At 37.7% G+C, this 27,746-nt stretch overlaps 4 protein-coding genes and 1 long non-coding RNA gene across 6 annotated transcripts; 3 read left to right on the top strand and 2 right to left on the bottom strand.

Moving 5' to 3' along the window:
- Positions 1-1,265: 1,265 nt before the first annotated feature.
- Positions 1,266-4,817, top strand: cops5 (COP9 signalosome subunit 5). Its single transcript, XM_033986194.2, has 8 exons — positions 1,266-1,548; positions 2,027-2,261; positions 2,759-2,887; positions 3,221-3,286; positions 3,369-3,454; positions 3,558-3,669; positions 4,390-4,538; positions 4,650-4,817. The coding sequence occupies exons 1-8, from the start codon at positions 1,412-1,414 to the stop codon at positions 4,735-4,737; spliced, it is 1,002 nt and encodes a 333-aa protein (XP_033842085.1). The 5' UTR covers positions 1,266-1,411; the 3' UTR covers positions 4,738-4,817.
- Positions 4,818-5,985: 1,168 nt separating this feature from the next.
- On the top strand, positions 5,986-11,668 carry ppp1r42 (protein phosphatase 1, regulatory subunit 42). Of its 2 annotated transcripts, none has more exons than XM_055230030.1 (9): positions 5,986-6,056; positions 6,788-7,004; positions 7,068-7,234; positions 7,312-7,450; positions 7,775-7,891; positions 9,228-9,345; positions 9,479-9,595; positions 9,687-9,738; positions 11,481-11,668. In XM_055230030.1, exons 2-9 carry the CDS (start codon positions 6,873-6,875, stop codon positions 11,551-11,553), a joined length of 915 nt encoding a protein of 304 aa, XP_055086005.1. In that variant the 5' UTR covers positions 5,986-6,056; positions 6,788-6,872; the 3' UTR covers positions 11,554-11,668. The 2 variants fall into 2 exon arrangements, with proteins under 2 accessions (XP_055086005.1, XP_055086004.1); XM_055230029.1 differs by lacking the exon at positions 11,481-11,668 and adding an exon at positions 9,806-9,885.
- A 1,200-nt stretch (positions 11,669-12,868) lies between these two features.
- On the top strand, positions 12,869-15,141 carry LOC129457229 (uncharacterized). Its single transcript, XR_008649148.1, has 7 exons — positions 12,869-12,962; positions 13,626-13,673; positions 13,753-13,794; positions 13,969-14,021; positions 14,198-14,235; positions 14,434-14,471; positions 14,685-15,141. It is a non-coding gene; the product is annotated as an uncharacterized LOC129457229 (long non-coding RNA).
- Positions 14,741-18,724, bottom strand: mcmdc2 (minichromosome maintenance domain containing 2). Its single transcript, XM_033986313.2, has 14 exons — positions 18,622-18,724; positions 18,411-18,541; positions 18,272-18,331; positions 17,994-18,189; positions 17,789-17,911; positions 17,596-17,697; positions 16,546-16,674; positions 16,225-16,462; positions 15,943-16,148; positions 15,706-15,872; positions 15,461-15,637; positions 15,165-15,304; positions 14,974-15,083; positions 14,741-14,907 (listed from the first exon to the last, which is right to left on the bottom strand). Exons 1-14 carry the CDS (start codon positions 18,722-18,724, stop codon positions 14,741-14,743), a joined length of 2,049 nt encoding a protein of 682 aa, XP_033842204.1.
- Positions 18,725-19,072: 348 nt separating this feature from the next.
- sgk3 (serum/glucocorticoid regulated kinase family member 3) lies at positions 19,073-27,420 on the bottom strand. The gene is made up of 17 exons (XM_033986185.2): positions 27,138-27,420; positions 23,705-23,859; positions 23,180-23,263; positions 23,034-23,106; positions 22,868-22,943; positions 22,451-22,526; positions 22,304-22,353; positions 22,166-22,223; positions 21,729-21,812; positions 21,483-21,614; positions 21,068-21,180; positions 20,912-20,948; positions 20,470-20,556; positions 20,272-20,367; positions 20,026-20,181; positions 19,826-19,915; positions 19,073-19,740 (listed from the first exon to the last, which is right to left on the bottom strand). Exons 2-17 carry the CDS (start codon positions 23,780-23,782, stop codon positions 19,570-19,572), a joined length of 1,461 nt encoding a protein of 486 aa, XP_033842076.1. The 5' UTR covers positions 23,783-23,859; positions 27,138-27,420; the 3' UTR covers positions 19,073-19,569.
- Between the last annotated feature and the right edge of the window lie 326 nt (positions 27,421-27,746).

Here is a 27,746-nt window from a genome sequence, read left to right as displayed (position 1 = left end):
TTTGAATCTAGTAAAATAAGCACTAATGTGAGGCAAAGATGTGTGTCTGTTTTAGGATTAAGACTGATGATCTCAATGATAAATTTAAGTTAATTAAAACTGTCTAAATTAAAAAAAAAAAAAAAAAAAAACCCAAACAAAAACAAAACATGAATTCATTTATGCTTTGCTGTTGGTTGGTATATTTTTGAATGTAATTAATAAAGAAAGTGTTTTGTTTTGTTTTTCAAAAGAACCAAAGTAAAGAACCAAAATAATCCCAGCCTTTTCTATCTTTTATGCCGATAATAGAGTATGAAAGCATGATTTTTATTTTTAAACCTTGTGTTAATTATTTTGTGTCTTAAGCATGAAGGTGAACTTGTTTCTCTGTAGGAATGTGACACAAAACGTATTTTAGGATGTCTCCACTAGAACCAGTCGCTTCAGTCACTGGATACTGGTATTCCTCTTCAGGTTGACAAGAGGTCTAGCAATACATCTTTTAGTGACTGGAGGCATCTCTTAGTGACGCATTCTACCTCTCTGTAAACAGCAAACCATACATCCCTTTGTGACCTTGTACGGACAGTATGTAAAATTTGTTAAGTCCTTATAAGACCTGCCTTCTATAGATAGTACCTTGAAAAGGCTTTAAGCAGTGGAAAACTCCTCTGAAACACAACGCATGTGCCTGCTGTCTGTAACTTCATTCATCTCATGAGATAAACTTCTTTCAACTCTCTACCTGGTCTGCAATCTCTTCCTTCACGATTACAGAGTAATTGAATAGATAAATAGAATATATTGAACAAAGTCCACACAAACCAATCACTCAATGCCGTAAAGGTTGCTACTTACCGTTGCTATTAGCAACCACACAGAATTACCTTGTGGTAGATGAACTACCAAAACTACCAAAGCTGATGTTAGTACTTTCGGCGTCATAAAACTTGCTGTTCAGTGTTATTCATAAAGAAATGAACAAGTTGTAAACTCCAGGAAAAGGTTTTCAACGCCAATAGCTCTATGTTCCAAAAGCGACACTAGATGTCACTGTGTTCCAAGGTTCCCGTTGGCAAGGATGGTCTGAACCAATCTCACTTCAAAAGGGGGATTTTAGATCATAAAGTAAAGAAATGCCCCATTATCTTCAATATCAACAACGTAAAAATGTTACATTGTTACCAAACATGCTTTTTATTTATTTCTATTAACACATACAGAACACTAACAATACTGAGAACTACCCGTAGGCCTATTATACAACTACCCCACATGCAGAAATGGTATCGTCCACTATCATGGCAGCGGCATCCTGAGAGAGGTGAAAGACTATAAGCTGCAAAATATTTTACGAATTAACAATATTGTTCATACTTTTCTTCACACTCCAGCCGTTTAAGGTCGATTTTAGGGTCTTAGTTTAGTGATGGCTGGTAGTAGCACGGCGCAGAAAACATGGGAGCTATCAAATAGCATGCAGGAAGTTCAAAGTATAGACGAAATCTACAAATACGACAAAAAACAACAACAAGAAATCCTCGCAGCAAAGCCATGGACAAAGGAGTAAGTATCAAACGTGTCTTATTATGTTAAGAACTAGTAATATAATATAATTTATGAGGGGGGGAAAAAACATTGCAGCTAACTGTTAACGCTAACGTTAGCTGTGACAGCAGTGTGTTTGACAATCCAAAAATGATGCTGTAGCTAACTAAAGTAACTAGCATTAATGTATATATAGCTATTATTATTATTATTATTATTATTATTATTATTATTGGGTACAACGGGAGAGAAGATACGACCTACTTTTCGTTTCTTTTTCTTTATCAAAAGATTACACTTATTTTTAATTAACTAATTAAAGATTGTTTTATTTATTAATAGACTATATTAAGTTCTGAATATGCAACTAAATATACATCTTTTAGAAATATATTGGCAGTATATATTTTCCTCTTTTGCAGCATGTGGAGATTTTCTCAGTGATGTTGTCTTCATCCTAATTATAGTCATTATTTCTTATCACTTTGCTGTTCAGCCATCACTATTTCAAATACTGCAAGATCTCTGCATTGGCCCTTTTGAAGATGGTGATGCATGCGCGGTCTGGAGGAAACCTGGAGGTGATGGGTCTTATGTTGGGAAAAGTCGATGGAGAAACCATGATCATAATGGACAGCTTTGCCTTACCCGTGGAGGGAACAGAGACCCGGGTGAACGCACAGGCCGCTGCATACGAATACATGGCCGCCTACATCGAGAATGCTAAACAGGTCAATACAAACCTATTAAAATGTGTCTGTCCCTTTAGTGTATTATCATAAAGAAATGATCAGTCTGAACTGTTATAGATTTTTTGTGAGTGTCCCCATACATTTTTATAATTTGGTCTGTCACATGTTTTTAAATATATTAAAATTTACAAAGAACATCCTGAATGGTACATTTTTAGGACTCAACAAACATATTTTTATGGTGTACTCAGACAGTATTTCAATACGTTTATTGATTCACCATTCACTTCGTGAGTGTGGTGGGTGATAATTAATTACTTACTATTTTATATATTGCATATTATGTTGTAACACAATGACTAAATTTGGTGGTTCAAAAGTATGAAGGAAAGGAGTTATGTGTGTGGTAAATACTGGCATACTGGCTTTCCTATGATATAAAAATGTTATAAAGTGATATTAAACCAATTACTTTTTGCTGAATTGTAAATGTATTATAATAATTTTGAAAAAAGCCAACCGTCTTTGTTGCGTAGGTTGGCCGATTGGAGAATGCTATCGGCTGGTACCACAGTCACCCGGGCTACGGCTGCTGGCTCTCAGGCATCGATGTCAGCACTCAGATGCTCAACCAACAGTTTCAAGAGCCTTTTGTGGCTGTTGTGGTAAGCCCCAAATTTTTAGTTTTTGTTTATTTTTTGGTCTTTGTTGTAAATTAAAACATGTTTTCTATAATACACAAACTTGCTTACTAATAATATGCACTATATATTTAAACTAAATGTGTAATTGATCCATTTTTACTTCTGTTTTTTTAGGTATGTAGATTGACTTGTCTATTATAGTGCACCAAGTGTCATATTATAATTTATTGCATATTTTAAAGACACTGACAGCTGTAGGAAAAAGACTCCCGGTGGCCTGCCGTGATTTGTCCCTGGAGATTTATTTGACCTCTGACTTTGTTTTCCTTTTCTACTGTATCGCGCGTCCTACAGATCGACCCCACTCGAACTATTTCAGCGGGAAAAGTCAACCTCGGCGCCTTCAGGACCTACCCAAAGGTACAAGGTCTTTGGTCAGTTTTAACCATTCTAACCTGTGTACATGTACACTGTTGTTAATGATTCTGTTTTGTATATTTAGGGTTATAAACCTCCAGATGAGGGGCCCTCTGAATATCAGACAATTCCCCTGAACAAGATTGAGGACTTTGGTGTACATTGTAAACAGTAAGTCTTTATCTTAGATAGAATTACAGGCATGCATCTATCATACTGTATTGTGAAGTTAACTGTGTGACACAACTATTTTAACATGCCTTTCTTCTTTTAGGTATTATGCCTTGGAGGTAACCTACTTTAAGTCCTCCCTTGATAGAAAGTTGCTGGAGCTGCTGTGGAATAAATACTGGGTCAATACCTTAAGCTCCTCAAGTCTTCTTACGGTACGGAGAAAAGTTCAAAATTCAGAATTGTTCCCTAATTGTTTGACATTTTGATTTATGGTTAATTATTACATAATAAGTCATTGAGACATATGGTCACTAGCATGAGATGTTGTGATTAATTACTTCATATTAGCAGGGAAAGTGTGTTTATTGATGTAAGTAATATGCCTAATTGTAACTCTGCAACAAGGGAGATGCGTAGTAAACTTGGCCCAGGTTGCAGTGGTACTGACATTGCCATGTTTTTGCTATGGATCATCTCCTCCACCCCTTGGTTCATTTTAAAGGTTGAAAGCACCTCATGTGAATTCCCATTGTGGACGGAGTCACTCTGCCCTGGGCTTCACTAAACAGTCTAAATAGGCATCAGGCTTATCCAAACAGTTAGCTCTTTGGCATTTTGGAGGAAGATGAATTGACTTCGTGTCAGGGGAGAGCTGCTGCTTGGGTGACAGCCTTTGTCAGTTGTTACACTGTCACTCCAGCCTGGGGCCCCTATGTCATTGTGTTTTAATTACCTTTTCCACTAAAACATGGCCTCACCTTAAGCAAACTTTTCCCCTGACTTCTTTTCATTCAAACAAAGCAATGTCGTTTAACTGCATGTCCAGTGGATTACATTGTCAAAATCCAACCTTTTTGTTAAAAATGTTGGTTTTTTTTAACCTTTTGTCAGGAAATTGTGCATGAATTTATTTGTTTTTGTTGTTTGGTCAGAACTCTGACTACACCACAGGCCAGGTGTTTGACCTGTCAGAGAAACTGGAGCAGTCTGAGGCTCAGCTGGGCAGAGGCAGCTTCATGCTGGGTTTGGACACACATGACAGAAAATCCGAGGACAAACTGGCCAAGGCTACACGAGATAGGTAAAATTTGACATGGACAGAATTCTCATTTACATTTGCTATACTTGTCTGTGTTGTTTCCTGTGAAGGAATGCAACACTTTATGTTTACATTTTCTTTTTGTGTTTTTAGCTGCAAGACAACCATAGAGGCTATTCATGGTCTCATGTCTCAAGTCATTAAGGACAAGCTTTTCAATCAGATCAACACGTCCAACTAAATTTGAACCATTTAGCAATTTTTACCTCAACGTGTCTTGTGGTGCATGCACTTACTTGCATTAAACCAGTATGGCATCTATTGTGTTTCTCTTTTTTACTCTGTTCAAAAGTTACCAATAGTAAATCCTAAAGAATAACGCTGAAAAGAGTGTTGTTATTATTAACAAGGTTTACTGTTCAGGATACAGTTTTTCACATTATGCATCAGTCATTCCCTCAGACCTTTTAGTATCTTTACTTTGGGAATTGGGAAACAACAAATCTAAGCATCTGCACAAGGTAATGACAGACTCGTATGTCAGGCGTGGGGGTGTCTGCAGAGCTGTAGGCCATACAGTCCACCGAGCAGAGTGGTGTGCTCGTCATGTTCTGGTGTCGCAGTGACGCAGTGCAGAAGCTGCTCACACTGGAGTCCATTCACACAACATGTCTGCTCTTTATCCTCTGGACACTGGGTCTGTCTGCTTTTCCTTATGGACAGCTCTGTCACCACTTTGTGTCATTCCTTTTTATGATATTGTAATGGATAAATGTATATTTTAGATGTCATGTACTGCAAAGGAGAGAATTTCCTTAGGGAAATGACTGTACCTGCTTTTTCTCATGGCCATTACTTGCGGTACAACTTCATATAATGATTTTATTTTTGACCTTTATTGTAAATGGAGGTTGCTGGTTGCAAATTCACATTGTTAAATATTTAAATTGCCCATACGGATAATAATTGTTACCAGATTTAAAATCATATCTGTCTTATGCACCTGAAATGGTTTCAGCCATTTTGATTTGTCTTATGTGGTGATTTAAGAATTTGTTAAACATACTGAACTCATTGGCCATGTAAATATTTTGATTATCTCCAGATGGAGATTTGTATGCATGACTTAGTTGAATAAGAACATTTATGTAAATTCAAATCCAGTTAAATTGTGGGCAGCCAAGAAAAACTTTAAGCAATTTTAATTTTTAAAAGGTTTGGTAGCGTATCAAATGCTTCCATATTTTACGGCTTACCTAATAGTGTGTTTTAGAAGTAATCCCTTGAAAGAAAAAAATATATATACATAATTTCACAATAATAACTTCTTTGATTATTGTAATTTCTGATGTTGTGTATGTGATGTGAATTAGTTATTTAAATTGTTAAAAGTAGGATAAGCCCGCCATTACAAACTTTCAAGAAGCTCTGGATGTGTTGCACGCGCCTGCTCGTTCCTATGGAAACCGTATACCGACGGTGCTAAACAAAAAACGTGCTTTCACAGGCCACGTATCGTTAGTTACGTTGGTTTGAAGAGTAGCCCATACGTCGATTGAGGTAAGGTGATTAGAGTACAGTTTTGTAATATAGCTAATTCTGATGATACATTTGTATAAAAACCTAGCCGCTCACCCGCGTTCTCCCGCGATGGATAGTAAGTAACAGCTAGCTTAGCTAAAAAAAAAAAAAAAAAAAAAAAAATAGAAAGAAAAAACTTAACTTTAGTCAACGTTATGGTTAACGACGCCAACACAACAGTAACGTTGGCCTGTGAGTAGCATACTCATTGCAAACACACGGTGATGAAGATGTTCTGTTTGACTTGACAATGATAAACTGCTTCTCTTTTCTCCCGGGAGAAAGAGGATAAACCTGAGGGACTAAATGTGCATATAATCTGATATAGCTCATAGTTAAGCTTTAGTTTATTGATTGGTGCCATGTCTTCCCTAACCTTGTATTGACATCCCAATATTGTCTGGCCCTTTATTGTCATTTAACAACTACTACGTTTATCCCGCTAGCTTGGCCAAAAATGTTATTAAAAATCATATAAAGTAAGTGACATTTAAAAAAAGTATGTATAAACATCTACTTTGAGACAACATGCTGTGGCTACAGTTACACCCCACTGTTTGGTTGCCTAGGTCTATTTAACCTATAATCCTACTTTAGTATAGTACTAGACCATTAAAAAAGCGTTTTCATTTATTTCACGTTTTAGTGGTTATCAAAACCTCAGATTTTTGTGTGTGCATTTCTTGTCTTTTTTCATTCTTTCCAGACAGCTCCAGTAATGCTGTGGGCTGCTGAATGCTTGACTGAATCTGTAAAGACTCGTCTGTCATGTGGCATCCGTGATAAGGAGACACCATGGTGCGTTTGACAGTAGAGCTGATTGGTAAATCTCACAACCACTTCAAAAAGAAAAGGGGCCTCCCCTTTCCAGAGTACCTCAAAACACTGACCCATCTCCACTTCTCAAATAAAAACATTGAGGACATAGTAAGTAGCCAAATGCTGCAATTTCTCTATTTCTTTATTCATTTATTTACTTTTATTCTACAGGGTGACCTCTCAGTCTGCAGGAATCTGACTGTGCTTTACCTGTATGATAATCAAATCTCAGAAATCTGCAACCTCAATTTTGCTTACAACCTTACACATCTTTATATGCAAAACAACAATCTTACTAGAATAGATAATGTATCCAACCTGAAGAAACTCACTAAATTGTAAGTGTTCATGTTTTACGTTTAGTCCATTTCATATATTATATTTAACCTCATCCAAATGTCCTATTGCCTGGTAGGTATCTTGGTGGAAACAAGATTGCAGTAGTGGAAGGCCTGAATGAGCTTGCTGAGCTCAAAGAACTTCATCTGGAGAATCAGAGGCTGGCACCTGGGGAAAAGTTGCTCTTTGACCCCATGATGCTCCATGCTCTCGCAGTATGACCCATTTTCTCTTTGTTCTATACCGGCACATACAGATAAAAATACTTCCCACAACTGTTTTGGGAAATCAAGTACATTTGAGGTCACAATTAAGTCTCCACCTTGATTGTGTGTAAAAATAGCATCCTTGTGCTGTGTTGAATGTTGTCACTTTCATGGAAACCATTGTTTCAGTTGAACAAGATTCGTCAGCTGTTCAGTCTTGCCTGATTTGTCGATAATTAATTTTATTAAGTGTAACGAATGAAAGGCCTGAGATAAATATGAAGAAGGGTGTTGGTTGTTGGCTGTTTTCAGAATGTCTCCTCTTTTTTTCAGAAGTCTCTCTGTGTCTTGAATATTAATAACAACAACATTGATGATGTGAAAGACCTGACGGGTTTGACTGAGCTACAGCATTTTTCTGCCTCTGATAATAGGCTGGACAACATTTTGGTAAGCTACTGATTCATTTAGACGCAATTAAATGTCCTCCTGCTCTGTGCTCTTGATGATTAATAATGACGTAGGCATGAACTAATAATAACATAACATAATAACACGTAATACTGATAAACTAAAATTACTATGACATATCCAGAAATCTTAGGAAGCAACATTGTTTCCTGATTTTCGACTAATGCGTGAAATTATAAGAACACAGTCAAAGAAATAAACTAATTTCGCTATGGGCTCCCTGACTCCACAGCTTGCACAGGGTCAGAATTATTCAACAAATCAGTGAGGTACTCTCCAGAGACAGTTCATGCTGACAGCTTTAAACAAGCAGAAGTTAACCAACTCTCCTTTCCTGTGTTTAAATACTCTAAAACCCAGTGGCTAGATGGCAGACTCAAGACTTATAAATTAATAAAAATGTATTTTTTGAGAAAACAATATCTGAAACCCTTAGCAGGACATAATCCTTCTTCCTCACGAAGTCAATAGATAAGTGTGTGATGGCCTGTTTATGAGAGACACTGATTAAGGTATATTTCTGTACATTGTGTCATTTTGAACTGATATCTGCTGTAATTTATACAACCCAGTGTCTGCCAGCATCGATCTTGCAAAAGATCAATGCTTTTTCTGTGCCTTTTGGTCCAAATGTAGAGAAAACATTATGGATTTTTAAAATAGATTATGACAAGCAGTCTGCCTGGCTGACAAATGGGAAGCAACTTCAGGGGCCGTTAGCAGTGTGCAGGGCAGAGAGGACAGGAGAATCGAAGGCCTGGTCAAATACAGGTTCATAACTGGCCCATCATTAGCCAAGGCGCGGGAGGCGGCCCGTCTCACCGAGTCCAGCCTCTGCTGTTCTCCTCGCCCCCGTGTGGGGGGCAAATTGGCGCAAGGCTGCTCTTCTGTGAGGGGTTTCTGAGTGACGGCCCTGACACGATCATTTATCAAAGCTTGGGAGCGCGCGGTGCTCAGGGGTCCCCTCTGAACTGATTGCAGCGCGGGCTGGAAAAGTGGAAGCGCTTTGGCCAAGACAGGAAGGCAATGAACAATCAGAGCGTGTCCGGAGAGTATTCATATTTCCAGGCTTGGATTAATGTGCTGTTAGATAAACATACAACTGCAGGCAAGCCGCTGGAGGAGCCAGCCCCACACTGCCCCAGGAGAATGGCTGCAGTTACATGACACCGGCGACACAGTTTTTTAAAGCAGACTGATGTGTTGTTTATGCAGCCTTATTGCCCTTGTGCTCACAACTACACTGAACACATACTACCTAATGCATGTGTCTACTGTACTCGAAGTTTAACTTGTGTCACAACTTTTGTTTCAGGACTTGGAGGATGTGCTGAGCAACTGGCCTAACTTGGTTCAAATGGATTTAAGTGGGAATCCTGTGTGCAGAAAACAGAAGTACAGAGACCGACTCATAATTGTGTGCAAAAAACTTGGTAAGGATTAGTCTGACATATATATATATATGTCAGACTATATACACTGTGTGTGTATATATATATATATATATATATACACACACACATATACATTATTGACATAACATAACATATGTTCATATTTTACTAGTGATACTTGATGGAAAAGAGATAAAAGAGTTGACACGACAGTTTCTTATAAACTGGAAGGCATCCAGAGAGGCAAAGAAGAATAATAATAAACACATGCTGATCCCATACCCGATAAGTAAATCAATAAGACTTTGTTGTGTGCGTATGTTAATAAAGTGTATTTTCAATCAAATATAAATATTACATTTGCATTTCTACTTTTACAGATGATTACGGCCATACTAACGTCCGCAACTGGATGCCACAAGCCACCCTCAAGTGGGTAGCAATACTGCCTATTTAACTATGAGAAAACCTAACTGAATATTTATGATTCTTTTTTCAGGACACAAAGACTGATGCTTCCTATGAGTGAGCTTTGCTGCACCCTGACCTCTTCACCCACTCAACACGGCTAATTTGGAGCTACCTTTGTTTTAGTCACAAGATAAACAATTATACTGTATTTATTTCTGCAGATTGTGCAAGGCCTGGCTTTGTTTTTTTCATCCATAAGAAAAATCATTAATTTACACCAGGAATGTAAAAATACAGTAATAAATGATCTGCCCTTTTGTTGGCACATGGTTTGTTTCTAAGTCTGATTTAAAGGTTTTAGGCACATAATCCATCTAACAAAACCATAATTTATAAACAATCCTGCACTTTTTATGTGAAGCATTAATTCTTCATCCCCTTTTCCTGTGGATTAAGTGAACTAAATGATCATGAGTGGCATAATTGATGATCCTTTAGTCTTATTTCAACAACGCTTTACTTTATCTGAAGTTAACAAAATATATTGAGACTCACTCAACTGTGACAATAGTTAAAGGGAACTTTTATAATAGTATTCGGATGTATTCTAATTACCATGGTATGTTTGAATGAGTTTGGGGAGCCGCATGGTTGCATAACCCCTGAAAGATATAGGGTAATTAGGGAAACAAGCTTATTTAACCCTATTCTGCAGCCATGCCTTATAATTAGTGGCTGGGAGCAATAGTGTTACCCCATCCTTACACAAACAACATTTAATAAGAACAGTCTGAGAATATACATATTCTGAATAATCCCATTCATTAATTTGCCGACATCTCCGTTTGGTGCCATGAAAATCAGAGTGATTAATTTATGAGGCTCACAAGAATTTCCTCAATGGCTGCCTGTTGATTGCAAATCTGGACTTTATTTATTAGCTGTTCCAAAGAGCTTGCAATTCAAGACACCTTGGCAATTAGTCAAATGTTTTGCATATCGCTTTACACATGTCAGTTTGTCTTTACGGTCAGTTGCAAATAGCATTTTGATTTAGATAGATGTGACGAACACATTTATGGGTAGGTTTCGACCAAATCCCCCCTTGTATTGCTACTCTTTAATAGGCCGGTGAAAATGAATTGTCAAGTGTGCAACCAATTAGAGCGGGGCGCCCAATCACTGTGCGCGCAAAGTCCTGCCTCTGGCTTTCGAAGTGACTCTCTACTGCCATCACAGCGAGAGAAGTTGCGTAGTGCCTTTAGTGCAAGTGTAGGGCAGGAATAACGTGATTTATTACGTCGCTCTAAAACGCTTTTACACCGCTCTGTGTAACCAATAAATTAAAGGCTCTCGAGACGTAAACTCACAGGTGTAGTTGGATACTCGGACTGGGACTTGGGAACATCTCTTCTGGAGACGCAACACTTTATTTGGCTACACTGGAACCGTCTCAACTATTTTGACCAAAAAAGACAAACTGATTGTTTTTAGAAACAAACTGACAGCTTTCATGTTGTTTGTAAGCACAGAACAAATCGTTACAGGTAAGAATATTTTACGGCAAATTGTAATTTAATGAAGAAAATGTTTTGCATGAATGTTACTAAATAACATTTTATGAATATATCAAGTTATGAAATAAATGCAAATGAACAAATAAAATAATGCATATAGCTTAAATTATTTTTTAGATTTATTCTACAAAATATGCCAAGTTAAAAATCTGTAAAACTTATAGTGTGTGTGCTTTACTGGTTCAGGTCAGTAGGCGATGGTTGGCAGACAGACCATCCAGATGGACAGCGGTACTTGCTCCGGGGTGGTGGTCGATGACAGCCCATCGTCCAGTCCGAGCTCCAGCCCCAGTCCAGACGGCCGCCGCCGCGAGTTGCAGCGGGCCAGGGCGCTCCAAACCGGGCCACTGAGTGGACGAGGGCGGCCTGCGGCGGCCAACGCAGCGCGGGAAAGGAGCCGTGTGCAGACTTTGAGAAATGCATTTCTTGAACTACAAAGGACGTTGCCGTCTGTGCCACCGGACACCAAATTGTCTAAATTGGATGTACTGATTCTGGCCACCACATACATCGCCCATTTGACGCGGACACTCCAAGAAGAAGGCGCTGAGGAGGGAGAGGGCACAAAACAAACAGAAGCATTACACTCTTTGAAAGGTGAAGGCTATCTGCACCCTGTCAAGGTAAGTTTTATAACATCATTTTAAGAGGAAAAGCAGAACAAATATATATTTAAGCTTTATTATACGATTTAACTCCAAGACATAAATAATATCATATTATTCTCTTTGATCTTTTCAGAAATGGCCAATGAGGTCCCGGCTCTATGTTGGAGCATCGGGACAATTTCTAAACGCTAAAAACCCATCAGAATCGGAAAATCAAGGCCCATCGTCATCAACCTCTCAATAACATTCTCGGCTTATTTAATTCAATAACTGCATGATTTCATGCTGAGAACTGTGACGGCAACATGTGTTTGATGGACAATTACTCTAAATTTAATAGCATCAGCTGATAATATGTGTCTAATGTAAATTATTATATTAACTGAATGTTGTTTGAAACATTTGATGCTTGTGTTTTCGTTGAAGTTTTGCGTTGCGTTGCGCAGCTCCCTACATGTCCCAGGTGTGATATTTGCAGAAATTCCATGGGCTAATGAGCCCGTCATGGTTGAGGTGTGCACTTTCAGTTGAAACATTTGCACTACATTTATGTCTGAATAACCTAAATTTTGTCATGTGAAGTGGTCTGTCAAAGAGCCAACAATGAGGGCTCTGCATCTCATGTTCCCCTGAATTTTTACACGCATTGTTGTAAATGTGTTGAATAAATGTGATTAAAACGGCGTCTAAGTATTTACCACAATCAGCTTACAATTTGTATAAATAATAATACTCATGATAAAACAAAGCTAATGCTTATAATAATCATGATTATTATTATTATTATTTATTATTAGTCAGGAATCCGGGAATGTATATATGTATATGCACAGTCCGAGATTAAAATTGGACATGTAAAAACAAACAAACAAAACATGATACACTGTTCCAGTTGACTTTAAAGTGTGTGCGCAGAGATCTCGCGCAGCTTTAATGCGCAGCCGGAAGAGCGCTCTCTCCTCACGGACAGAGCAGAGAGCGTGGTGTGCGCGGCAGGAGCAGCTCTGCGTTGAAAACTACAGAATGATCAATATTTTATGTACAAACAAACTGATAAGTGGTAAGTAAGTTTGTATTATTACTTAATATAATCGACATTTTAGTTTGGACTTGCAGACTTGAATATCATCGACAAGCATGGAGGCTAAAAGCTAGCCGCCGACCACGTGTGTAAAATGTGCTCTCGGGGTTTGAGCAGAGCTCGAGGTGCTTAAAGATTTTTAAACGTTTAAACGATGACCAGCATCTTGCGATATGTTAACGGCACATGCTAGCTGCCGTAGTACTTAATGGCAGAATATCAGTTTTGGGAATCGATAATGCTACAGATGCACAGAGGTATTGGGTGAGCTTCATTGTAATAAATCATTTCTGGACAGGATGCAATGAAGCCCTTTATGCCACTATCCATACTTGGTTTGTCAGCTGATGAGTTGGTCAGGGAATTGTTCAATTGTTTCAGCGCATAAAGCAGCGTGCTCCTCTTGAGGGACGTCAGGTCATGGCAGAGGTCGTGACCTGCTGTTGAACCCGTCCTTAGAGGTGCGGTGCTACCGGGCTGCGTTACACTGCACCCTTTGACCTTCAGGTGATCACTCATCTGTGGTTACCTTATTGGCTATCCTTTCAGTACATCTTATTCGAGTAGTAAGGATTACAATCCATAAGTCTCTCGGGAAGCAAGTTATTGAATTCTATTAAAGTGCTCTTTTTTCATTTTTAGATTTGTCCTCAACAGTGCCTCAGCTGAGGTTGGATACTGGATAATAAGGTAAAGTTTCTGTATTTTTAAGTCATTTTTTGGTAGTTTACTATATTTAAAGTTATAACATTTTCCTCTTGTCCTACAGTCTACAGTGCATCCACCAAACTGGAGGTTGTTGCCTGATTATGTAAGTTACCAATTCTCTATACACATTTTTGATGCCAAGATTGCGATGAGCTCACATTTTTGCCGTTTACCCATCAAAAGGGTAAACAGTGATGATCTGAAATAAGCTTAAAAATAAGGTGCTCTCTATACCATATCGTGAGATGTATTGATTTTACACATTTTGTTACTACAGATGGGAGCCTGAAGCAGCTACTCTGCCAACACAAGGTCTCGGCACGTTCAACAGTGAGTGACCACATCATTACAATTTGCTAAGATTATAAGTTTGTGATGAGCTCACATTTTTGCCGTTTACCCGTCAGACAAAGATGTGGTGATACTGTGACTACTGAAAGCTGACAGCTGAATTGATCTAATAAAATTGAAACCTTTATTTCCATTAACACTGCAAAATCTTTCAGATACCAAGAGGCTGTGGCAAGGATGTATCTGTTCACAAGTAAGTTTAATATAAAAAATCCTCTGCTCTATGAATATATCATCTCTATTGCACTGCAGAGATTATGATGAGTTCACATTTTTGCCGTTTACCCGTCAGACAAATATGTGGTGATACTGTGACTACTGAAAGCTGACAGCTGAATTGATCTAATAAAATTGAAACCTTTATTTCCATTAACACTGCAAAATCTTTCAGATACCAAGAGGCTGTGGCAAGGATGTATCTGTTCACAAGTAAGTTTAATATAAAAAATCCTCTGCTCTATGAATATATCATCTCTATTGCGCTGCAGAGATTATGATGAGTTCACATTTTTGCCGTTTACCCGTCAGACAAATATGTGGTGATACTGTGACTACTGATTTGGCAGTTAATATTATATATAATCATCCCTCTCAAAAAGAAATGTATTAAATGTACATTAATATTTGCATTATTTACTACAGGTGCTTATATCCATGGTGAAGTTGCATGAGGTCTAGAGACTACAGTCCCACCTGCATTACTCTTCGGTGATGTACGAGTTGGCCCCCGGAGCGTACGCATAGATGAACCGCAGTATGTTCTGGTGCAGCTCATCCAAGATCAAGTCTCTCTTGTGCAAACTGTCAAGATCAGCCACATCACAGGGAAACACTGCGTCCGGGGGAAGAACCAGTGGAGAAGCCCCTGCAGTGTAAAATGTCTTTAAAATTGGAATTTTAATGCATTGATTAAAGTGAAGTCGAATTTTACCATGTTTTAAAATGACAGAGTTTTCACACAGGAGCACAGCGATGACAGCATCTTCCTCTAGTACTTGAGTTCTGAGAGACAGCTTACAGTGGGCTTCTGCTAAGGAAATCCTAATGTATTATTGACATTATTTTAGTGTCTGAAAATGTCAGAATAAACTAATGTTTCAAAATCTTTGTGTTGTTATTTACAGTAGTCTGATGGAAGCCACAGACATTTTAACGCCCTGAGATTGTGTCCGTACTCTGCGGCTTGCCATGTAATATCCATGAATAATCTTCTCTGCTCCAGGGCTTAGCTCAACTTGCAACATCTGAGCCTGAGCAACAAGCTAAAGAGGAAACGTTTGTTTTTTAATTAAAAAAATGTTGGTTATACTATAATAGGTGGAATAAACCACCTCTACTTTAAGTATATATACCCTATACCTATTTCAGTATACATTTGAAATGAAATTGTGAACTTGAAAGTATTTTAATGAATAAACCTCTTGGTAGTCCTGGGTGGAAAAAGTCATGCAGGAGGAATAAAGACTTGCTGCAGGTTGTACAGCCTGTTGAAGGGTGTGAGCAGTGTGACAAAGGCCCTGCTCTCCAACATTATCTCTGCATTGAATGACCAGGCCAAATGCATCTGCCAGTTTGATTTGTACTGACCCTAGATCCTGTACAAGATTAAATGTGAGCATTTACAATTAAAAACAAAAAAAGTCAGTATTGTGACTGAACTTACTGCTGTTCCAAGCACAGCACAGTCCGTCCTGTTCGATCGACGAGAAGGGTCTGCTGTGTCAATCAGAGCCCAAAAGCTGCACCTCAGAGGAAAGGAAAGCTGTTGGTCTGCATCCTCTCCATACTTCTTACCGGGTATGAATACAGACACAGTCCGACCCTCCAAGACTGTCAACAAATATGCTAAATTATTCCTGTTTATTACAGTAACTTACTGAACTTAAAGTAAATGAGTCACCAGTTTGAACGGCCTCCAGTTTATCCTTTTTGTAGCAGCTTAGTTCTCCCAACATGCAGATGCCCCCTGTGGCAAGCAGAGCAGAGCCGGCGTGGATGTCGGCTGTGCCTGCTCCATGTTCATCACGGGATAAAGATGCAAACATTTCTCCTGAAGACTGATGTCTGACCCCTCTCCGAGCCAACCCCAAGCTGTATGTCATGAGTCTACCAAAAACAACGTACTGCCTTTAGTACTTGCATAGCAGGATTACCCTTAGGTGCAGAGTTGCTGTTTTAGTACCTATCTAATATTAGAAAGTCATTGGTGCAAACAAGGATGTCCAGGCTGTGGAACATTTCCTTTAAGTCAGATGTCGTTTGCACTAAGCTGAGCAACAGACAGAGTTTTAAGGAGTTGTACAGGCCTGGTGGAGTTATCTCTAACCCAAAGCAGTGAGCTGCAATGGCAGAAAATCTCCAAGGTGAGCAGGCCGTGGTCTTGTGTAACTCCAGGAACGTAGCACTCACTTTAGGTGAACCTGCAGAGGAGTAAAAAGTGCGAAACATCAGCATGAGCTGCTGTAAGTCAGTGCAGTATTCTTTATTTTCATATTAGGCTTACACTCAGGCTCCCACGCCTGGATGTTGTTTGCCTCGATGCTCCAGGTGATGTGAGGCCACTGATGCACATGCGCAGGAATGCCTAGCACTTTGTATGTTTGGCCAATTCCCATTGAGTTACACAGCTCATCTATATGAATACAAAATAATGTATTACTCCAAGGAGTAGTTCCTTCGTTCATGGTGATTGTTGAAGAAACATACATGCCAACTGCATGCCATTGCCAAGAAAAACAGAGTGAGCATGTGTGAACAAAGATTTCTCTGTGTTTGAGTGGCAGATATAACTAATGAGTGTTTCTAGCACTTATTAACATATATATTTAGTAACAAAAACCCACAGTATTGAATTCCGCTACAGGACTAGGTCAACAGAATGTTAATCCGGTGCTGAGATATGCCAAGATCTCATGGGTCTCAACCGAACAATGTTTTTCGGGAAACAGAAATACTATTGTATAGCAACAGAGACTACAGTAACTTACAAGTTACAAACAAACATGAAACTAAGAAGATGAACATTATCTAAGCATGACCACATTTTAATTGCTGTTATAAACCATATAATTTTGGTAACAATAAAGATATTGTATGACCTCATCAAGACTTAGACATTAACACAATTATAGTAAAAGCCTAAAAATTAAATCTGTCAACTGGACAAAGAGTTGTAGGAGTGAAGATGTTTCGCTGCTCATCAGGGAGGAGCTAACTACACTGAAATTGTAAACAATAGCAGTTTACAATTTCAGTGTAGTTAACTCCTCCCTTCAGATAGATATAAGGCAGTGTCCACCAGCCATCTGACCAGAACTGAAGAACTGGCTTGGATGAGCAGCAAAATGTCTTCACTCCTACAACTTTTTGTCCAGCTGACAGATTTAACTTTGGCTTTTACTATGGATCAGACCTAGACGACTGAAGGATTACACAGACATTAACAAAATTAGGAAAAAGTACAGCCAACAGACTTATTTATACCTATATAGTATATTTTATAGACTGAGTAGTGTTAAGTATTGTGTTGGACTTGGTATGTACTGTACCTCACCTCTGAGAAAGAGGGTGACTGATTGGTATCTCAGTGGGGTTTGCTGATGTCCCCTGAAGAGATCAAGTGCTTTACAAGGAACCAACTTCACTAGCTGTTTATCTGCCCTCAAAAGAGATGCAGAAAAACATGCTGTAGGACAAATGTAACAACATATTCAGCTTTCTAAATGACAGGTTTCTCTATCCCCTACCTCCCAAGACTCGGAGTTTCAGATCCTCTTTCATTTGGGAATGGCACACATTGCAACTGAAATCATTCCTAACTGTGGCTGACTCTGTAGCCCCGGGAGCATGAACTCGTATGTGGTGATATCCTAAAGGTAACAAAGGGAAAAATGCAGGTTAAAACAATATTTGGTGAGGAAATGAGGTAGATGGTTTAAAAGACCAACTAACCAGTGGAGCAGGTGCAGGCTTCATTCATGCAAAGGAAGCGGGCCCCTTGGGTATACTTGGTAACCCTGGTCAATGCAATGACAAGGCCCTCCACAAAAACTGGCTTTAAAAGGACATTTCCACGGGGAAAAGTACAAAGATCCAATGTATACTCGGGGAAGGGAGGTAGATGAGTAAGTCTGAGAATAATATTTATCTTGAAAGAAACACACCCAGATTTTAGCATGAAGTCCAACTGTTTCTATTAGAATTGTTATTAGATATTTCCTACTGGCTACCTGGTTTTCAGTTTGTATTTTGTCCAACAACATCAGTGTCTTAATTGCAAGGTAGCAAACCTAAACAACGTGTATGCAGTTACATTTTATTTCTTTAATCTGTTAATCATAAACAGATTAAAGAACTGTCATCACTTACAGACTGAAACAGTTTAGTTGCTGTTAAAGGCTCATGCAGGACAAAGTCACCCAGTTCTGCATCCACCTCAATTACATCGGAAGGATTTACACAAATACAAAATCTGTACACTGCCCCTTCTTGTTGCTGGTCTGAAAATATATTAGAAAACATCAATTAGCATTAGCAGTCAATAAAAACAGTTAGTTTGCTAACACAACAAATCAGTTACCGTTATATTGTTTACAGTCTTCGGAGAGTTTCTTAAGACCTCCACTTCTGTCTAAATACACTAAAACAGACTCTTTCAGGGAAAATATGTCCAACTCAGACATTTTAATGCAGTTTACTGTTATTTATTGTACATAGAGTTCAGTCTTGCCTGCCCCAGTGCACGCGCCCTGGTGAGATTCAACGGCGCTGGAACCGCGAGCTCACGCACACTTCCTCGCGAGCTCACGCACACTTCGTCGCGAGCTCACGTACACTTCCTCGCGAGCTCACGTACACTTCCTCGCGAGCCATTAGCCATACATACTGAGATGGTCAGTAATTGAAAATGTGTTGAATATGACATGAAATAGTTAAAAAAAAAACAAAAAAAAACAACTACATACGCATGGCATGTCCAAACAGAATTCAGATTATCACAAGCAAACACCATTTAGGCCTATTCACTTACTGAAGAGAGAATACCACAGATTGTAATGTTTTATTTTTGTCCAACAATATACATTTTACGCGTCAAATAACAGTGAATTTGTTATTTTTCTACTTATAATAAATGCACTGAAGCAACATTAAGATTATTCTATATAAATGACCTATGAAACATTGTGCTCAGACTAGCTGAAGTAGGCCCAGTATCCCAGTTTTTACAGTATAAGCATGGATACAACTCCACATAATAGGAATGTTCACTTTCAAGTTTACCAGAACAAGTTAGGCAATTTATAAGGCCTAATAAAAATAAATGTGTTTTAATAGCAGGTGACCATAATGTTTAAAGAATAAAAAAGTTTTGTTTATAAATTTATCTCTATAAATATTAATTGATAAAACCTCTCTGATACAGTTTGTCTCAACCAATTACTTTTGGTTGAATGCTTTGGTTTCACAGGAAATCTGTCCATAATTTCGAATGTTCCCTTTAGGTATGAGAGTTGGGTACAGTTTTGTCTCATAAGAAAGAGTCATCTGATGGTGGGGCATAGGAGAACCCTACAAAGGCATCATCTGCTTCCATGACACTGGCGTTCACTTTGGAATGATCTTGTGACCAGCAGATGGAGTTAGGCACCATTTCATCCGTGAATTCTGTGTCAAAGTTTGAGATATCGCCGGGACAACTCTGAAAAAAAATGGGTACACTGTGATGCTGTGAAAGGGATACATTATACAGTGCAGACCAATAACAGAAGGCAAAAATAATTTACCACTTTAGGTCTAAATGGAGGAGGAATCTTCTTTTGTTCCAGATCATCCCAGTTTATACTAATGAAAAAGTCGTGTTCCTTAATTTCATTCTAAAAAAAAAAAAGCAAAAACAAAACAAAGATATTAAAAGAAAAAAGTAAAACACTACAAAATCCGTCCACAAGGGGGCACCAAATTACTAAACATCCGAACCACTTACAAAATCATCCTTGCATCCCAGTCTGAGCGTATTGTCTTTTTCCAACAAGCCCTGTAGAAGAGCCCAGGCCGAGTGGGAGGCACCTGAACGCATCACCAACGGCTTGTGCAGGATGTTGTCATACATTTCATGAGTGTCTCTGCTGTAGAATGGAGGCTGTGGAGAAATACACCACATTAGGAAAAAAAAAAAAAAACCACACACAGGAAGAATTTTACATCAAAAAATGTACGTTTTCAGACTCACCAGGCCATAAAGCATCTCATATAGTACTGATCCCAGACACCACCAGTCTACTGTGTTATCATATGCCTGTTTCCTCAAGACCTCTGGAGCCAAGTACTGCAGAACAGAAGCTTACTTATAACAACTGTATTACTATAATGTATCAGTGTTATTGGCAGACTGAACCCATAACCAAAAACTACTGCTAGACTTCATTACCTCAGGTGTTCCACAAAATGTCGTAGTTGTGTCAGTTTGAGAAATGCCTTCTTTGCACAGTCCGAAGTCCGTCAAAACTATATGCCCCTGGACAAAGTGGAAAAAGAGATTTTTTTTTAAGTCTGCATGTGCCACACAAGCAGTTCATTATCCCCAGGCAGTGAGGATGTATTGTTGAGCAGGAATGTTGGCTACAGCACAGCTCAGCCAGCCCCGTTCGCTAATGCCTCACAAGCTCAGGCAGGGAAATCGTTAGCGAAAACCAACTTAATTACCAGCATGTTGTGTCTAATTGCAAAACTTAGTGAGGGCCAATGAAATGTTGACTTGAGGCACTGATTCATGGTTACATTAATTGACATGAACAGATGTTACACAGAAGTCCTTGTGCAAAAACATCTATCACTTGTGTTAACTTGTGTTGGTATAAAACAGTGATTACCTCATGGTCTAGAAGAATATTTTCTGGCTTCAAGTCTCTGTAAAGAAATCAATTCAATATATCAAGAGGAAAAATTAAAGATCATAGACCTAGAGAATATAATTTCCAAACACTTTGTGGATTAATGTATGCAAACTTTATACAAAATTGACATACCTGTAAACAATATTGACAGAGTGCAGATATCCCAGAGCACTTGCCATTTCTGCAATGTAAAATCTTGCCCTTGGTTCTGGAAAGGTTCTCTCTTTTTGTAGATGAAAGAACAGCTGTGGTAAAAATGTAGCCGATTAGTTTTATTGTGCATTTTCCTGACCTAAAACTTAATGAGACTATAATATTTTGGGATGACTCAAATGACATTTCAGTTTAGGACTTTTACACACTTGCACACACTGACATTCAAAGGCACAGATAATTCATTCAGACATGACTCAGTTTGATCAATGTTCTCATTTTTGGATAAATATAAATCTGTGGAGGGGTTAGCTGTACAGTGTGTTGTCACTCATCTTAACCTTGTTACTTAATCCAACACGAGTATCTTATTCATCAAACTGGAAGTACTCACTTCTCCTCCATTGATAAAATCCAACACAAAGTATAACTTGTCTGCGGTTTGAAAGGAATAATGGAGCCCCACCAGAAAGGGGTGTTTGACATTCTTCAGCAGTACGTTGCGCTCTGCCATGATGTGTTTTTGCTGATGTAAAAAAAAAAAAAAAAAAGAAGAAAACAAATCAGAAGAATTAGTCTTATATTTCTTTTTAGAATTATTGATTCTGAGATAAAACGAAAAAAACAAAAAACAACTTACTTCTTTTCGGTTGAGAATAATTTTTTTCTGTAACACTTTAACTGCATAATACTTTTCATCGTGCTTCCTTTTTCCAAGGAAAACCTGCACAGAGGAGAATAATATATTATATATATATATATATATATATATATATATATATATATATATATATATATATATATATATATATATATATATATATATATATATATATATATATATATATATATATATATACACATATACACACACCCCCACACACACACACACACACTAATTAAGGCATAGAACCAGTATGTAACTTTCTGGATGTGGCACAGCACCTGCACCAATTTGTGAAAATTAAAAGTTAAAACCATACTTCAAAATATTCTCTATGGAGATGGTGGAAGATGGCATAGACCAACATACCCATTATCATTTAACAACCATAATCAAATACAACTTTTACATACCTTTCCAAAACTGCCTTTACCAATGACTTTTAAAAAGTCAAAGTCGGTTGGTTTTGCTCTAAAATTAAAAATAAAACACTTGTTTTAAGAAGGACCCCAAAACGTCAGAAAATAGTCGAACATGACAGTTGAACATACTGTGGATTTCCAGACGGGCCAAGGTTAATGTTTCTAGAGGTAGAGTTGTTCTGTAGAAGAGACATTATTGTTATGAGTCATTCAGAGTTCACAGAGTTCAGAGTTCAGAGAAAGAAAACGCTTAAATGCCAGTGCTTATGCCATTACCTTATCATCTTCATCCTCCGAACCATCGGAAAAATGCTTTAATCTGTCCATCAAAAGGAAGCTCTTTACATCTGGACTGTAGGGTTCACAAGAAATACAGATTCACTGAAAAGTCATCTTACCATCTTATCATACATTAGGGCTGAGCAAGATCACAATTATCATATCACAAAGGCTGCTCATATTTAGATAGTAGAGCGTCCCTTCCAAATAATTGAATATGCTATGTACCTGCAGTTTAGACCTTTCCAAGCATATTCTGAAATTCACTGAGGTCTTATACTTGTTCTCTCAAATGTTACCATTCAAAAACCCTACGTATACAGCAAATCTAAACAGGAAAGATAAACATTTCTTTTCCAAAATGGTGCAACCCTACCATAGCTGAGATAATAGTGCATGTGATGTGAGCCTTACTGGTCACAAAGCTTGGGATGTGACACAATTTTCTTGATGAACTCGTGCAATCCAGCTCTTCTTTGTCTGATGAACTCTGATATTTGAGTAGAAATCACATAAATTACTTGCTGGCACATGTAAAAAAAAAACCCAACACATTCATGCATTTGTAGCTGACCATTACCTGGGTCAAAATTGTCTCCAAATATTCTTTTTGCAGGTATCTTTAAGTTCATTGTTGGGAACTGTCTTCGTAACTGTCAAAGTACAAATTCAATATAGAAAAATCTAAATCAACAATGAAGTGTTCAAAAATATATTAGAACTTACTATAGTGTAGAGTTTATCAAATTCTGCATACCGTCTGAAGACAAACCATTCATGCTGGCTAACACTAACTATCACTTTGTAAACCTGAAATGGACAAAAAACATCATTATATTCATTACGGTGTTTTCCATTAATAGAGGAGACTATGGTGACCCACCCATAGTCGTGTCATAAACATATAGAGGTAACACATTTTATTTATAATGCACTTTACATTTGAAGATAAACCCTCATTATTCTCATTATTCTTATTATTCTTACTGTTATTACTACTGTTATTCCTATTCTTATTCTTATCATTATTATCATCCTCATATCGAAGTAACCATTTTCAATCTGTAATCAGTGTTGTAAAGTTCAGCAGAGGCAATAAGTGACATTTATATACCAAAATATTGTAGTAAATAAAATGATTCAAAGTGTTTATGCTACCATAGTCTTAGTATTAACCTATGGGAAACACTGCATTAATAATCCGTACTCATTACTAAGATATAGATAAGATATAATTGAACCTTTACATACAGTGTAACGTTTTTTCTTGTCTCTCTGCTCATCGTGACAGGGGATGCTGACACTGGGAAAGCTGGAAGGCTCTTCCATCTTTTGGGGACAGGAGCTGAAATACAGGCAGATGTGTTCCTAGTTCACAAAGGCCCCATACATTCTGGTAGTAGATTCTGGTCATAAAAAAAGAGAACAATGCAGAAAATTAAGGAAGTGAAAATTAGTCAAATGATGGTGTATAAATAAGGCTTGGCTTGTCTCAGACATCGAAAGTAGTAGTACAATATCTTAAGGACAACATCCTCCAATTTCCCACCACTAGTTTCTAATAACGAGCTACCCAAGAATAGCTAAAATAATAATAACCATGCTTTTGAATGCTAGATTGTAATTTTGCATCTTTTACTTTTTACTTTTAATAAAATATTATAAAATATTATAAAAGTAACTAAGCTGTTCCAATAAAGGACTGCTTAAAAGATTACATGGAGGCTATACGTGTGACCAATTCAATTTTATTTATATAGCACATTTAAATACAACTACAGCTGTCCAAAGTTCTTCACATGAAAAGTCTACAAAAACAAATATGGTCATTTATAATAAGCACTGTGCTAAATAAATAACAAGGAAATCAATATGAAATGAAATGCAGAAGTCACAACCTTGAGTAAAACTTAGAATTTTTAACTAAAGGGTTAATAAAAAATGTCACTACACAGTTCATGTTTTAACTATGATAATGGGCGACAGTAGCTCAGGTAGAGTGTTGACACTGACACACAGGTTGGAGGTGAGATTCCAGCTTCCACAGATGAATGCAGATGTTGTGTCCTTGGGTAAGACTCTTAACCCACCATGCCCCGAATGTTTGTGTACAGTGGTGTATGAATGTGTGTATGAATGTATGTGTGAATGGGTCAATGGCTCCTTGATATAAAGTGCTTTGAGTGCTTTGAAGGTGGAAAAGAGCTGTACAAAAATGTGCCCATTTACCATTTACAAATTACATAACAGCATCCATATCTACAGCCACATATTATTAGACAAAGATAAATCCAACTGACATCTGAAATGTGGCAGCCCCTAATACAAACTATACACAATTGATTTGGCTTCCTGTAGGTTTTATATCAAAGACAACCCTCTAAGAAACCCTTCAGTACTCAAGCCCACATTCTTTCACAGACGGCAGCTGTACAAGGACACATGCTGTGTACGTGACATTTACACTTTATTTTTAAGTCGCTTCTTTGAAGCTGGACTAACACAATAGGTAGAGAGGATATACCCTGGAGTTGCATTGTACATAGACCTGTCACTATAACACACTTTGAAGTGCGATATATTACTGAGTATATATAAATGCTGAACGATAATATTGAAACTAATTTATGCCATTGACACAAAAAAACAAGAGCAGATTTAGACCACAAAACTATTCTAAACGTACAACACTGTTTAAAAAAAAAGAAGCATGAACCGCAATAAATAAATTGCAGAACAAAATACTTTAATCACTTCCATGACTCATTACAGATGCAGACTAATTATATTATTATTGTATAGTCTAAAACTAACCAACAATTATCCCAGTCGTGCAACAAAAATGTACACACGATAAAATAATATTGTTCCAGCTTCATATATTGAACGAAACAATGATATAGAAATTGTCATGACAGGCCTAATTGTACGCCCCCCCCCCCCCAAAAAAAAAATAAATAAAAAAAAAAAAAAAAAATATATATATATATATATATATATATATATATATAAAAGAAAGAAAGAAAAAAAATATAAGATGAGCTAACTGCTTATCACAGGCAGGGTTATGTCATGTTTGGTACAGTGTGGCTCTATTCACTTCACAGCCTTTTGTCCATTGTTTGCTTTTGGTGAAGTAATTTCTGTTTACAATGATGCTGTTGCCTCAGGCCCATTTATTTGTTACTTTCACTTTTTCTCTTTGCTTCAGAAGGAGACAGTTCATGCTCCAAAATAAGTGTCTTGTCTATTGGCTACATACTAACTAATATTATTTATCTCAGTAATACCAAAGACGGCAGACAATGAAGTTGGATATGCTCCTGGATTCCCACTTTTGAGAGTAGCAGTTTTCAAGGCTAAAGGACTGCACATGTTGCCGCACAGGACTTGCTCTATAACATTCCTGGCATATTTCCGTCCAAGTTGGGAAATAACCTATAACTGTCTTGTATAACTTGAGATTTTCAGATGACATGCTACTCCTTCATTTGGAATGCGGCAGGACACCACACCCAATGACAGACAATGCCATATTGGTGAACATATTGTTAATAAAGTAAATAATACAGACAGCAACCACCTTGGCAGTGCCAGTGCTCTAGAAGCAACTTGAGCTAATACATACCTCCACACCAGACTTAGTTTAAAACACTGTTTGAAGCCAACTGTACTCACTGTGTGGGCCATGTGTGTGATCGTGTGCCATTAAGTCAATAAAATGAAAGAAAGTCTAGGGATTTTAACAGGAAACAATGCGTATAATGTGGCAAAACACCAGGAAGATAGAAAACTCATCTTTTGTGCCATGTCAGCTGCAGACTGGCCGACTGTGCAAAATGCAGATACTACTTCCTTATAGAAACATGCCAGATGTAGAGAGTCAAGAATCACATAGTGCCATGATGGCAAATCAAATGTAGTCTTTTTTTTAAAGGAAATATTATTAAAAGAAAAGGTCTCCCTGGTCATCTGTAACATTATGCCCAATGATGTTACAGATGATAATTGATATTTTATAATAAACAAACACCACGATAAATGTGGTTCAAATTAAACCTGAATGAAACAGAACCTATTTATTTTAATACTAAAGTTAAGAGTTACTGTGAAACTAAGAGTTAAGTTTTTAACTTGCTTTGAAGAGTTATAACTCAAATTATCTTGATCATCACAGCCTCCTATCTTCAGGGTCTGTTGTGCTTGATCATGTTGATTACCTCGATTGATAGGATTTAAAAATTTGAAGCCAGGTCACGTGGTTGGGTTTACTGTAAACCCAGAGTTTCCCTTTAACCAGAGAGAAGAAAAATGCTTCTTAAGCCAGAGAGACGAGTTATAAAGCCTAATAATATATAGATCTACACATGAAAACAATGTGGTTTAACCAAGCCCTGCCCAACCCGCATAATCTCTCTGTGTAAACTAAATAACCTTCTAACTACAACATTCAGTAAAAAAAACCCAAAAATAAACATGACAATCCAGTGTAAACTTGTAGATTGCACAATATCCGAGACGTTAGATAAAAATATAATTGAGATGAAGAAACGTCACTTGTTGCTTTCCCATTCTCCAACAGCATTTCATTTAGTTGAGCATTTCAGTGAGTGGTTTCATGAGTAATCTATTGACATTGAGCCAGAGCTGCACTCGTAAAAACGTGGACATGAACATCACGTACCTTTTTGTATTCTAATCGGTATTCAACAATCTTTCTCCATCTCTACGTCGGGGACTCTTCGTTGTTGAAAGCCAAATAAATACTTTGTTTATTCCGTTGAAATAGAGACGTCAGATACAGATGGGTATTTTGCCAGTATTTGACTGTTGTTCATAAGCGCTTACAGAGTGGAAGAAGCAGGAAACATCAGTCTTTCCTCGCTGTAAAAAGAAAGTTCCCATGAAATTTGTCACGGGACTTGAACTGACTGTTGCAGCGTCAGTCAAATTACATGACTGCACGTGGTCATTTCCGGGAGGTGATTCACAATAAAAGCTGCGTTAATTTAACTGTAGTTTGTTTTGAAACTGTATAATATATACTTTTGTTGGACCATCATAATCTTGAGTATAGTTAAAATACATAAGGAAAATGTCAAATTATAGATATGCTATGTATGATAAAATGTAAGGTTTATTTACGGTTTGTTTTATTTTGACGTCTTTCGCACATTATCCGGTCTAACGTTGCATTATAGACCTACGAGTCACACACGAAACAGCAAGCCCAACGATGACACCTGCCGGTTAAAAAGGTAAAGTAGTAGTTTATAAGATACTTTGCATATGT

Source organism: Periophthalmus magnuspinnatus, chromosome 20 (genome assembly GCF_009829125.3).
Source record: "Periophthalmus magnuspinnatus isolate fPerMag1 chromosome 20, fPerMag1.2.pri, whole genome shotgun sequence".
Taxonomy (NCBI): domain Eukaryota; kingdom Metazoa; phylum Chordata; class Actinopteri; order Gobiiformes; family Gobiidae; genus Periophthalmus; species Periophthalmus magnuspinnatus.
This window is presented reverse-complemented; position numbering and strand designations above follow the sequence as displayed.

Excerpts from the sequence above, each read along its gene's own strand:
- cops5 (XM_033986194.2), top strand. The coding sequence starts at position 1,412 with ATGGCTGGTAGTAGCACGGCGCAGAAAACATGGGAGCTATCAAATAGC. Across the intron at positions 3,287-3,368 it reads CCTTCAGGACCTACCCAAAG|GGTTATAAACCTCCAGATGA; the intron begins GTACAAGGTCTT and ends TTGTATATTTAG. Across the intron at positions 3,455-3,557 it reads TTTGGTGTACATTGTAAACA|GTATTATGCCTTGGAGGTAA; the intron begins GTAAGTCTTTAT and ends TTCTTCTTTTAG.
- mcmdc2 (XM_033986313.2), bottom strand. The coding sequence starts at position 18,724 with ATGTCTGAGTTGGACATATTTTCCCTGAAAGAGTCTGTTTTAGTGTAT. Across the intron at positions 18,332-18,410 it reads CAACTAAACTGTTTCAGTCT|GTTTGCTACCTTGCAATTAA; the intron begins GTAAGTGATGAC and ends CACGTTGTTTAG. Across the intron at positions 17,912-17,993 it reads AGCCTGCACCTGCTCCACTG|GATATCACCACATACGAGTT; the intron begins GTTAGTTGGTCT and ends TGTTACCTTTAG.
- ppp1r42 (XM_055230030.1), top strand. The coding sequence starts at position 6,873 with ATGGTGCGTTTGACAGTAGAGCTGATTGGTAAATCTCACAACCACTTC. Across the intron at positions 9,346-9,478 it reads AATTGTGTGCAAAAAACTTG|TGATACTTGATGGAAAAGAG; the intron begins GTAAGGATTAGT and ends ATATTTTACTAG. Across the intron at positions 9,739-11,480 it reads ATGCCACAAGCCACCCTCAA|GTCAGTAGGCGATGGTTGGC; the intron begins GTGGGTAGCAAT and ends TTACTGGTTCAG.
- sgk3 (XM_033986185.2), bottom strand. The coding sequence starts at position 23,782 with ATGGAAGAGCCTTCCAGCTTTCCCAGTGTCAGCATCCCCTGTCACGAT. Across the intron at positions 22,527-22,867 it reads CATCCCAAGCTTTGTGACCA|TCCAGATGTAAAGAGCTTCC; the intron begins GTAAGGCTCACA and ends TGAACCCTACAG. Across the intron at positions 21,181-21,482 it reads ATTTTATCAATGGAGGAGAA|CTGTTCTTTCATCTACAAAA; the intron begins GTGAGTACTTCC and ends TTTTTACCACAG.